At 52.2% G+C, this 12440-nt stretch overlaps 1 protein-coding gene across 1 annotated transcript in view; it reads right to left on the bottom strand.

Annotated features, from left to right (window-relative positions):
- Window positions 1–5317: 5317 nt before the first annotated feature.
- The window catches only part of LOC100908626 (hemicentin-1), a 104237-nt gene continuing 97114 nt past the window's right edge, over window positions 5318–12440 (bottom strand). The window contains exons 11-16 of the mRNA XM_029113052.1: window positions 7942–8235; window positions 7209–7610; window positions 6741–7098; window positions 6289–6578; window positions 6024–6054; window positions 5318–5894 (exon numbers count right to left, since the gene is read on the bottom strand). Of these exons, the coding sequence (XP_028968885.1) occupies window positions 5318–5894; window positions 6024–6054; window positions 6289–6578; window positions 6741–7098; window positions 7209–7610; window positions 7942–8235 (1952 nt within the window). The remainder of the gene's footprint in view (window positions 5895–6023; window positions 6055–6288; window positions 6579–6740; window positions 7099–7208; window positions 7611–7941; window positions 8236–12440) is intronic.

The raw sequence follows: 12440 nt of genomic DNA, 5'->3' as shown, positions 1-12440 counted from the left end.
TCGAAGTCTCTGAAGATCTGCTGTATCCATCTACAGAAGAGAACAAGCGGGCTATATTCATGCAGGCGAAACGGTCTGCAGGGATCAATAAGACCTGTTTTGACAGAGACTCTCGCGGGGACTACAAGCATGTTGAAGTCGACCAGGTACATTCGGTACGTTTGCTCTATGGATCCGTCCTCGGAAGCAATGTGAATAACAGTACCCGGGACGTTAAACCTTGGCTGCGTGGATCAGCCCGAAAAAGTTTTAGGTACATTCGGCGAGAAAAGCTTTCACGTTTCTCGGAGTCTACGTAGCAGAGGTTACATTCGTAGCTCGAGCGGTTCGTGGGGATGCGCTCGGACCGGTGTCCTCCGAGGAGGCTACCGCTGAAGAGGTCGAACAATATGACCGAAGATCACCGACTTCCGAAGCTCCTCGTGAGGCAGTCCTTCAGCGACAGTCCTGGGTCGAGTCGTTTAAGAGCAAGGCAAGGGTAGGGGGGAAGGTAGATATTATCGTGACAAAAGTTCATGTCTCATCAATTGATCATATTTCATTGTTTTTCCCTCATAGCCGAATAATCAGTTCTATGAGTTTGGAGGGAATCCAAGCGACCGCAGCGATTTTTCTTTTGCGCGTATCGTTCGCATCGATAACTCGCGGGAGGTGCAACAAGAAGAGAGCGACATCCCGAGGATGCTCCACCCTACCAGAGCGTGAGGCAAATCAATCAATCAAGCATAGCTCTACCCGTTTTTATCCCGCACTGGGCATACGACAAGTTCGGACCTCACAAATTTGGAGCACGGAATCCAAGGCTGTCGCGAGGGAACAACAAAAAAAAAACATTTTCCGGCAAGAGACTGCACACGGCGCACCTCTTGACAAAGGAAAAAGAGTTGAGTTGAGCTAATCGATCGCGGTCGATCTCGAGTTCCAGCGCGAAATCCGACACGGACGACTTGTTCGCTCCCCTTGCCACTCTCTCATACAGGTTCCTACACTGACAGCGGGTCTTTAATCGATCTCATGAGATGTTCAGAGGAATAAAGCTACAAAGTAGCGTGCCGAATCGGTCGTTCCGAGCAGCTGAACTGTGCTCGAAATTTTCCCTCGGTACAAAATCTCAAAGCGAGCGAACAAACGTACTACCGCCGAACAGAATGAAACAACGTTGAGAATACATCTTCAAGATCGAAGCAGAAGCGGAACGTTGCAAACCACGAACCACAAAAACTACATTTCCGCCATCCCGCAAATCCCGTACCTCGAGGTCTCCCGACAAACCCGCTGCAAATAATCATGGGATGAGCAGGCGCCATCTCTTGCGATTGAGCCGCGAACCTGGCGGCTTCCTGCAAGCACCATCAGGGTTCGTCCAGGCTAATAATGCGCGTCGGGTTTGAGGAAAAGTCATCCAGAAAATGTCAGAAGTCGACTCCGAACGAGCCGACCAGACCAACTCTGCACCCGACGAGGGCTTCTCTCGGACACAATTTCATCCTCGATGATTGAGGGTTGAGGGAGAGAATTTTTGGAATTGGAATTCTTGGGCTGGCTCTGATATCAGTCCGCACCGCCAGGTGTCCCCTACCTTCTCAATCCTCGAGCTTCGCAAGACGGAGGCCAGAACCTGCCGCGGAGCAGTTCCTCCAAGTATCTCTACAGGGTGGCCGATCTAAATTGACACTTTCGCTACAAGCAACTTTGAGAAGGCATAGCTAAATGAAAACAGGTCGGAGGTTCAAGATACTATAGGGGCAAAATCTCTGTACCCTTACGAAGATGTTTATTCAATGTAACCCCCATTATTGGCTACGACGGCTTCGAGCCGACGTCGGAAGCTACCGCAGGCTCTTTTTACAATATGCTTCGGAAGAGCACGAAACGCCCGCTTAATGGCGAGGGTGAGTGAGGCGGTGTTCGGGTGGCGTTCTTTGTTGGACCTCAATTCAAAAGCGCTCCACACATAATAGTCCATCGGATTAAGATCGGGCCATTACGGGGCCAGAACTCTTTTGGCCAAAACATGTTCACATTCGACGATAACCAATCTTGAACCATACGGCTCGTGTGAGCCGGCGCGCCGTCTTGCTGGAAGACGTATGGGTTTCCATCGCTCACTCTATCCATCCAAGGCTTTATCACAGTTTGTAGAACCCTCAGATAAACCTCCTTCGTGACAGTTTCAGCTCTACCGAAGAAATAAGGAGGCATAACATGTCCTTGGCTTGAAACCACCCCGAGAACATGAACACTCGCCGGGAACTTCGTTTTCGGGACCTCTCACGCATTCTCTGCACAGGTGACAGTACATCGATGGTTTTGTCTGTTGAATTTTTCGTCGACCGTGAAGATTTTCTCGTCTGAGTAGAACCGGATACACCGAGCAGTGTCAGTCCTCAAAGATTGAAGGAGCCGTCCACATCTCTCGACCCGAGCTTTCCGGTTTGCCTCTGACAGCATTTGTCGGACTTTCGGTCGATAGGCCTTGCACTTAAGGTCCTTTTGCATCACATTTCGCACATTATCACGGCTCACTCGATATTCCGTGGCCAGGCGTCGTTGCGAAATGTGGTGATCCTTCGAAATTCGCTCACGGACGGCATTAACGAGTCTCGGAGATCGCTTCGGCCGTTTTTCGAACGTGAGTTTTTGCGCGCCCCGGTGTGTAGGATCCTTCCTCCGAAATTTCTGCATGCGAGAAAACTTTCGCGACTCGGTACACCGTCTTCTTCGGGAGTTTCAGCTTCCGGATTATCTCGGCCGGCCGCATTTTTGCGCGGAGCGCGAGCACAATACTTTGTCTTCGGACCAGCTCCGGAGGCCGTGAATCAGATCCCGCCATGGTTCTGTTATTATTCAATGGTCCACAGGTGCAGACACAAACACCCGCGGTAGCTCGCGGATGGATGCATTTTTTCGGCTCCGGGCGGTACATTCGAAAAAGTGTCAATTTAAATCGGCCACCCTGTACACAATGGGCACTGGTATATCTTACCTATTGAAAACATGAGTCTGGAGTTGTTTCCGTGCCGGGTCGTCGCCGGCGATATATACATTCCGTTTATTTCTTGTGTGTCTTAATTCCATTAATATCCATGATGTACTCGGCGTAGTATTAGTACAGGTAAATATTGATGATAACCATTCGATTGATTCGTCACGTTTCAAATTTGTCAATCCGTGATGCTCAATGTTGATAAAAGTTCTCATGCCACGTTAATTGGAGACATTTACATTCATTTCATTACGGATGGGGGTCGAGGCAATTGGACTACCTCAAATGTCGAAGCCGATCACCTCGCTGCCGGTTCTTACTTGAAACATCTGCGAGACGGTCTCTCTGAACCTATTCCCTTATTCAATAGTCTATTGATTTGTGCGTATCCGAGGAGAGGCCGGCTCTAAGGGCGAAAACATCGAAAAAAGAGTTCGCTCACATCTATCTCTATCACGGAGGTCCCTACCAATTGCGTCCCCTGGGTAAATTTCAATTCCACCAGGGATAATGCGGCGGGACGGAAGATTCCCTTCCTCTACTCTTCCTTCGAATCTTTCACCGTAACTTCGACCTCCCCCTTTCGACTCGCAGTTTCTCAGCTCGTCTCGTATCCATTCGCTTCGGCCTCTCAATCTCCAAATACCCCGTTCCTAAATTTGTGGATGATATTGCAACACCCGTTTCTGGAGGTCTACCTAGGGATATATTTACACTGACCAACAAAGCGATTCTTTCGCGATCCGCTTGGGAGCTACATTCGAGTCGAATCGACTCCCATAGATAAGTGACTATGTCGAGACCGGAGCAGTTCAAATTTCCTCCTGTTGGACTCTAAGAATAATTGAGGCAATGAAGAGGGATCCATCTCTGATGACGATGCCTTCCGTATGAATCCATTACTCGCGCATCTCCCGGAGATTCTCCCCGAGACCTAGGCGGAGTTTTCCGATGACCATTTCTACTCGGCCGCTAATATGTCGATCCAGAGGTCGAGAAAATCAATCGAAAAGATCACAAAACAGTCGAGTCAGGTGAACCTCGGCCAAAGCCATGCTGTCAGAGGACGTCCTCCCCGGACAGAGGAGCCCAAGCTGCTGACTGGGACATCCTGTGTTACGTTTCGGAAACACTTTGAGTTCTGCATCGCTCGGCCCCGAGTCCACTGTTCATCAATGAGTCGCGTCATCCTACTAATCCTGATAGCTTCGACGTGAGTTCTCGCAATGACTCGAAGCAAAACGGCTTCCCCGGTCTTGACTTCGAGGAAGTTCGAACTAAACGAGCTGACGTGTGTATATCATACATACACATGTATGATTCAAGAGATGTCCAAGTCAGCGCTGCTCGTCTGCGGTGGATGGATGCTCCGAGCTGGAACCAAGTCCGAGAAGCATTTGCGGCAAATCATTCCACGGATGAGACGAAGAGGAATTCCACCGATCATTCAATTCCCCCCGAGTCCGCTGAACAGAACTCATCGGGGACGAATGCCGGATATCCACACCGCATATTTTGTCCTCAGAAATTGGAAGATCCTACTTTGAACCTCTTCTCTCTTGGCGCCTTTCCCTCTTCAAGTGAAACATATTTTGAGCGACCTTGCTTGTCAGTCCCGAACGACGCCATCATAGGGATAGAAACGCTGCGCTCTCCTATCAGACCGAGAAGAAATGTTGATGCCCCAAACAATAACAAATACGGGTCGGGTTTCGACGTCGAGTGCAGCTCCCAAGACTCACTCCTCCGGAGACCGCGACGGATCCTGAGGCATACCACAGAAATACTCAATTCAATCCCAGTCAGTCAGAGCGACTCAGCGGGATGATTCACCGGAATCGTCGACGAATAAACCTCCCGGTCGCAACTACGTATTTTGGATTCGGCACTTCCGTCCACTCTAGCGGAAGAGAAGGCTTGGCGAGACTTCGCTGCTCCGGTGATCCGATTCACGCTCGGTTATATCACGTTTACACCATCATTTCGATACAACTGTACACAGAATTAACAGTGAACTATCACTTCCAAAACCACGCGGAGACTCCCGTGACCTGAGCCTCCTTCGGTTTCGCTTGACTTTTCGATCAGCTACCAATGCACCCGGGAGCTCCCACATCACTCCTCGAGACCTTTTTAATGTGTGGACGTCTTCAAGCAATCCGTGAATTGTACTTGGAGTGAGTTTCTTCGTAACCCCACCGCTTTGCCACAAGTTCGGAAACGTCGACTCCCCCTGGTTTCCCGTACAGATCATCTTGCGCCGTGTTTCCTTCTATTCAACATGTAAATACAATTACGTAGAGACGGATTCCTATTTCATTAAGGCTGTACTCAGATATCTCCGATTTTATGCAGCGGTCCACGCGACCCGCTCTGCATCGTATGGGCTGCAGCGGCCGCATAATACGGCGCGCCGGCCAAAGTTCCCGTCGCGTAATTCCTTCCTATCGCTCTCGACGGCTGCAGCGTTCGCTGACGACGCTGAGTTCCGCGATCTTCGAGAGGAACACAGGCGAAGTCTTCTCGGCTGACAGCGTGTAAGCGGTTCACGGTCAGCGATGGCTTGGATTCGTGACGCGGCCGCAGGAGATGACAGCCGCCACCCTGGTGAGATGCCTCGCTCGGAAGCGCGTAATTGTTCTCGTCGGACGCAGCATTTCGCATGCCAGAACGCAAGGTTGCGATCTTGGCTCCGTGTGCTGGCAGCTCCGACGGATGCTCGCGATCGTATCCAGTACCGCGGCACTCGGCGATGTTTTGGTAAGGGTTTTCTATCATCTCCGGAGGTAAGGTCGTCGCCCGACCTTGCGGCGTGAATATCAGAGGCGTTCCATCGGGCAATAGCAGTTGACTTTTAGTGTCCGCTCGAACATGCGGAAGCGTTTCGTCCATGAGAACTAGCCGCGCGCTGCAAGACGTCGTAGCGGGAATTAGTTGATTAGTCGCGTCGGAGTTATTATGGCCATGGGGAGCGTGCACGTTTCGGCCTCGTGAAATTCTAGTGAGAATCATAAAAGAATATGCGGACGATACGAACTTTTCCCGATGAATTCTCGGTTTGGCCTCAGCTGGAAATACGCAGATACATATTAGAAGATTCTAGTCAGAGTCTACAGCACAGGGCGCTCGTTCGGAATGCGTCGAGGGGGAGGGAGTTCTACAGGAATTTTTGGTATTGCGCTTCAGATGCCATGGTGGGTTTGAAAATCGGGAGGCCAATGTCGGAGGGGGGCGAATCGAAATCGGGTTAGAGATCTACGCCGTCGAGCACTGTGTGGGCTCACCGAATGCGGAACACGTACATCTTTTGCGAATGAAGGCTAGCGCCACAAACACCATCAGCGCGATGACGAGGATGGCAGCGAGCGCGAGGGTGAGAATGAGAATGTTCTCCTCCTTCAGGAAAAGATTCACCCATCCTGCTGGAGAAGGCAATCGTGTTAAGCGTACGACGCAGGGTTCCGAAGACCCGATGAGGTTGGTGGCCACGCAGGAGTACTGCCCGAAGGAATCGGGAGATTGCAGGACCAGCACAGAGCGAGTGTCGCCCGCGATCAAGTTCTCCTCGGATAGAGACTTGTTGTTGTGATGCCTGAGGAGTTGGGGATCGAATTCAAAATAGGTAGGTAGATACTCATGTACAGCGCTCAGACCACGGAGTTTTCCCAGGTTTTCCATGTTCGCGTTTAAGATTCCTAGCCACAGCCTGGAGTGAATCTAAGCCGATCGGTCTCTTCGGCTGAGGATCACTCACCATGAAAAACTGAGAACCGGTGGGGCAGCTATGGCCTCGCATGTGAGCACGATATCCCCGGTGCTGTCCTCCTCCTTAGTGACCACGCAGTCGGGTTTGTGGAGAACGTTGACCATTGCACTGGCGCTCCGTTCCCCATATTTATTGGTCGCTGTGCAAGTGTAGTTCCCACTTGCTTCTCGGCGCAGGGGATCTGGGAGAATCAGATTCGGTCCGGTACAGATGACGCGTTCGTTGAGGGTCCATACGAGCTTCGGCGGCGGGTTGCCAGCGGCCGAGCAAGTGATCGTATCGACCAGACTGTGGCCCTCTAGAAGTTCGACTTCGTCAGCGGACAGACCGACCGCTTCTGGAGCATCTGTGAGCGAAGGAGATTTGTGTTCGGATCATTCATTTCGCCTCCCTGGCCGTGAGTCAATTAGAACGTAACGCGCATCTGGTGCTTTTTCGCGACTGTAGGGAACTTACACTCGAGTTTGAAGCGAATGGAACTGCTCACTCCGGATCCGGCCTCGTTGCCGCTGGACTCACAAGTGAATGTGTCTCCGTCGATGTTTATGTCTGCCAACTCGGTGAGGTTCCAGTAGAGAAGACTTTTCACGGCGCTGAAATGTCCTAAGCGAAGAGAGCTCTGAACAGGGCTCGCTTTGACCTTGAAGATTCGGTCAAGCTCTGTATGGTCTCGGTGTTCCCGATCCCAGTGACGGGCTAAATGGTGTCCGTAGTCGGCGTGAATGCTACGGTTGTTACGTTTCCACCAGACGTGACACTGAGGCACGCATTCCACAACACACTCGAGGTAGACCACGCTATGATTCATGACACGTGCGCCTCCGGACCGGGCCAAAGGCTTGATGAACGCGGGAGGCACTGAAGAAACAAAATTACCAACAATGAGACAAAGAGCCTCGAAAACCCTAAAGCTAACAAAGTCGATCCGTCATCGGATGCGAGCGTCCGTGCCACTTGATGGGTTCTCTGACCCTCTTACCCACTCCGCCCCGACCGAGCGACCGTGCGCCCGCCCGACTCTCGCTTGCCTAACCCCTCAACCACCAACCCATCGCGACCCAGTTGCCATCCCATCACAAGCTACCCTGGTTTCGTCTCTCCAGAGACCAAGAAGTCTGATATCCACAAGTGGCTTCATTCATTCAATCATGGCTCTGACATTTAATTAGATGAGTCACCATCAACTTACCCATAGGATGAAGGGTGAGGCCCTGCTGTAGTCCTCTGCCAACCTGGTTGACAGCCGCGCAAGAGTAGTTCCCTGCGGACGCGACCGTCATAGGCTCGGTGAGAAGTCGATCGCCGTGGGCTCCGCCTGATCCCAGCGAACTGTCGTTGAGCACCATTCCATTATGGAGCCAAATGTAAGAATGCGCCGGTGGAAAACCCACGTCGTCCACGGCACACTCCAACTCGACTCGGTCGCCTTTCGTAGGTCTGTCTTGTGGAGTGACCATGCGAATTTGGGACGGTCCAGGAGGATCTGTGGATTAATCGGAAGAGATCTCATTTTATATTCCTCGTTCGCTCGTCGGACGCCCGTCCGGGAGGCGAGATCAAGAAGCCCTCCAGCTCGCGAATGATTCCGATGGGGATCCGGGGGAATTTCTCAAATCTCATGAAAAATTGAATATTTCCCGGATTCTTGCGGAACCATACGTGGCTCGACCTATGGCGACGATCCTCTTTACATCGACCTGACCCCGTGATGGATTGACGGGGGACAAGCGTCGAGAGCACGAGGAGAAATAATCCAAGTTTCCGAGTCGTCATTAGTCGCCTGACGACATTCGTAATGGAATACTCCTATAATTTCCGTTCCCGTGCAGACGTGCAGCTGAGCTCCGGCCGTTGCCGTCTGACGGCGCGGAAACAATTGAAACTTGAACGCCCTCCCCGCACGAGCTCACGAAGCATGTTTCGAAAAGTTTATTTGTTCCTGTGTCCTCCATGCTTGTTGAGAATGCTCAAGGGAAAAACGAACGGAAACAACGAAAAGCAGGCGAGCGCTTTACGCGTGACGTTCGGGATGCGTCCCGCCAACTCGCTGCATGATCGGCTGGAATATTTCGAAACGCAGTGCCACTTTCACCTCTTAGGATTTGCTACTCAGCCGCCGTCGCCGCCGCGTCGGCTGCCGAAGCTTGCACTGCACGAGACGGGAACCGTTTTCTATAACGGCCAGCTTTTTGGGGACGCTCTCAACCGTAACTCCCTCCAGCGCAAGGCGAATACAAAACAGTTATTCCCACCAGGCAGAAACCACCCTCTTGCTGGAGCGGGCAATGCGAAGAGATGAAGAGCACGGCGAGCGGAATGAAGAGCGAAGAGTACAACGACGGAGAAAGAGAAAAAAAACACGGGGGAATGGAACACTGCTGCATTTATTTCAACGCCCCCATCTGTTTCCGCGGCCTCTTTTCCACCGTCTGCTCTGCAGTCGTGAGAGGGACTGGGGTACGGCAACGTTGCAATGATTCGCAAAAAACCAAGCCCGTGGCATTGGCGGCGCGACGATGGCAAGCGACGTTTCGTCGCATGCTTGCAAGAGCAATCGTACGTAAGCGTATTTTTTCTGCTTGTGAGCTCTGTTGTTCCTCGTAGCTTTCACGCAGGCTGGATTAAGATCCTAGAGACGTCCCGAAGGTGGGTCTCTCGTTCCAGGAGATTTCCCGGGTGCTTCGGCGATCGCTTCCGCCAAAATTACTTGACTGAATGTGAGCTGCACTCCACCAAACCCCCAGGATTCTCCTTTGGGGGTGGAGAGATGAATCGCTCGATTCAAGATCGTAGCCCGATTGGTAAAGGGTCTCCGGGAACAAGGGCTTTCCCTCGAGTGACCGATTCCACAATTTCCCGAATGGTAATCCGCCCCCCGAGCCGAACCGGCGCGGCATCGCCATCAGAACTTGGCCGTGGGTAATGCTGGCTCTCACTGAAGAGCTTCGTTCCACGGAATCCAGACTCACAGGCTGGAGTTGAAGGAGAGAGAGCCGAATGCGCGGTGCGGTGATCGCAAGGCTGGCATGTACCTCTTCCCTGACGGTCATGCACTCCAGCTTCCGAGGAGCGGAGAAACACCGATTTGCCGACCCCAAAGCACTACGAACGCTCTCGTCTCCTCAGGAGAGTCTTGGATCCGCAACCTGCCTCGGAGATCACACATCCACCATGCTGTTCGTTGCACATCCATCCATTCTTTGAGCATGCCGCATCCATTCCCTTGAACGAGCAACCAGCTTCGATTTTTAAGTCTTCAGCTCGTGTCGTCACGCTGGAGACGCCGCCTGCTATTGACACAATTTCTAGCGCAGGAAAAACGCTGCATATTTTTTTACACATTCGTCGAAGTTGCCAGCCGGGAGCCACTAAGCCCCGACACCGGATTCCGGCGAACGGCATCGGAATATCGAATATTGAAGAGATTGCACACATGCCAGCCGCCAAGTCAGCTGCGTGTCTGCCGCCATACTCAGTCAACTTTTGCCCGCACGTAATGATCCGCGTGCATGCTACGTTTACGTGAATAGGAGTATGAGTACGTCAACACCAGAGCCACGTCTCGGCGCATCTACACGACGAGCGTCAGAAATCGATTGATTTTCGTCAGAGATCCGAGCGGGACCGTATGCAAAAAAGCCGATGCATTCTGCCAGCACGCTCCCGTGGAGGAATGAACGATTGAAGACTCGATTCGGGTCGCGCCTTCCTGAAGATGCGCGAGGCACGAGCCCCTGAGGACGCTGGACGAAGTGACGTCCCGCGAAAAAGTGTGTCCTCAGTCACCGATCACGGTTGATTGCGGGTATCCGCGGTAGGTCCCGCGCTGATAACGAATGTTGAACAACAAGGCGAAAGTTTCGTCTCTTCTACTTTGGTCTCTCGGTGTCCCGCTCGCTGTGTCCTCACGTCAAGTAGTTGCCGTGGATCGACGTCGTTTGCAGAAAACTCAAAAAGCTCCAGCATCGTGCCGGAACACCCGGGCGTCCGCTGCTGGCACCGATCATGATCTATCGATCACGATCAGAGCCCTGTCCAGAGAATTAGAAAACCGTTGGTGATCCAAGGGCTTGGCTCAGGGGGGAATAATGCTCAGTGAGAGCGGTGGATTCAGCGCTCCGGGATGCGATTAATATGTGGGGTACGCCGATGATGTCAAAGAGTTCCGACACGCCGAGCTTGTGATAAGAGCGGAAAGCTTGACTGTAGCACAAGGATAGAGAGGATGTGGAGAAGGCGAAATCCTTTGAGCACACAACAAGCATAAAATAAAAACGGACCTAAGTGACGATGATGGTATCGCTCCAAGGACTACAACGTATCCACAGTGCTGTCCTGACAGCCGCCCTGAATGTTGTTTTATGGATCCTGTGCAAGCTCCTATCTCGAATCCCCCCCTCCATGTGTATGTGGGTAAGATCCTCCATTGGTTTATTATCGGCGCCGCATGCGGCTGCTGATGAGTCGTCATCAGTGAAGATTGGAGATAAACGAGCATGGCGGTCCGGGCACTTTCGTCGTCAATCGACACGAATGAGAGTCTCAGATATTGTTCGACTGCCAAGTTCCTCGGATCGACGGAAAGAACCCGCCGGAGGCGGAATGAGGAGGATCTTCAGCGAGAACGGTTCACTCTTCCTTCCTCGCGGCAATTAAGAGGGAAGAGCAAATACAAGTTCCTCGGCACGACAGAGCCGAGGGCAGGTCTGTCGTCGTACGAGCGAGTGAGGTAGAGGGAAAAGAGTCAGGGAAGGTCTGACTAAGCCAGATTGGCTCTTCGCTGACCTGAGACACCCGACGTGGATGACTTGCCATATGAGTGGGCAGTGTCGCCAACAGGACTGATCGCTTCAGCTCAGGGATTAGCTGCTCGCCAAGTCAAGACCGACTAAAGGCCTCATTACACTCCGCCAGCACTCCCGCACCGAACGATGGGCAGCGATAAGTATGATGATGATGTATTGATATACGCAAAATGCGGTGGCTGCTCCCGCGACTCTCGATTCTCGAGGACGATGCCCACAGTTGTGATATGATATGATGATAAGATCAACATGAAAGGGTTCGGGATTTCGGCGGGGTCGCCTGTTGAACTTAGGGCAGGCGAATTCGCTCGTCCAAGTATAGCCGGTTTCCTCCGAAAACCGTCTCTGTCCGCCTATTCGAACCTCGCGAGATCATATTGGGAGCGCGCCCCGCTCGGTGGATTCTGGACGAAAGTGCAGCTTTTCTGCACAGCTCCCTGTTTTCTCATAATCAGGTGTACCTCTAACAATTTTCCACATCCGAACATGCGCTCACTTGGAAGTCGTCGCATTGGGACCGCGAGGCGCAACAAGCCGTCGTGCTGCCTAACTTGTCCTAAGGAGGCTCATCAAACGCGCGTTTGTCGAAGCGAACTTTAAGTGGAGTTCGATGACAGGCTTGCTGTTCGATGGGCTCCCTAAGCGACGATTCGTTGTCGAGGCCGGGCCCTCTTACTGGTTGGAGCTCTTGTTCAACGAGGCGGACCAAAATTCATCGACGTACGACAGAGTTTAGCTAGAATCGACTCTATGCGGAATTAAACCGATCTCTGTCGTTCTCAAGGTCGACATGGAATTCCATGTGTAGCATCGATGTTCGGCCTCGGTTTCATTTTCGGAGCGTAAAGGTTCAATTTTCCGAGGGGGATCGGCTCATTCGCCT

Source organism: Galendromus occidentalis, unplaced genomic scaffold (assembly GCF_000255335.2).
Source record: "Galendromus occidentalis unplaced genomic scaffold, Mocc_1.1 scf7180000076006, whole genome shotgun sequence".
Taxonomy (NCBI): Eukaryota; Metazoa; Arthropoda; class Arachnida; order Mesostigmata; family Phytoseiidae; genus Galendromus; species Galendromus occidentalis.
The sequence above is the reverse complement of the archived record's forward strand: the minus strand, read 5'-3'. Positions and strand labels throughout refer to the sequence as shown.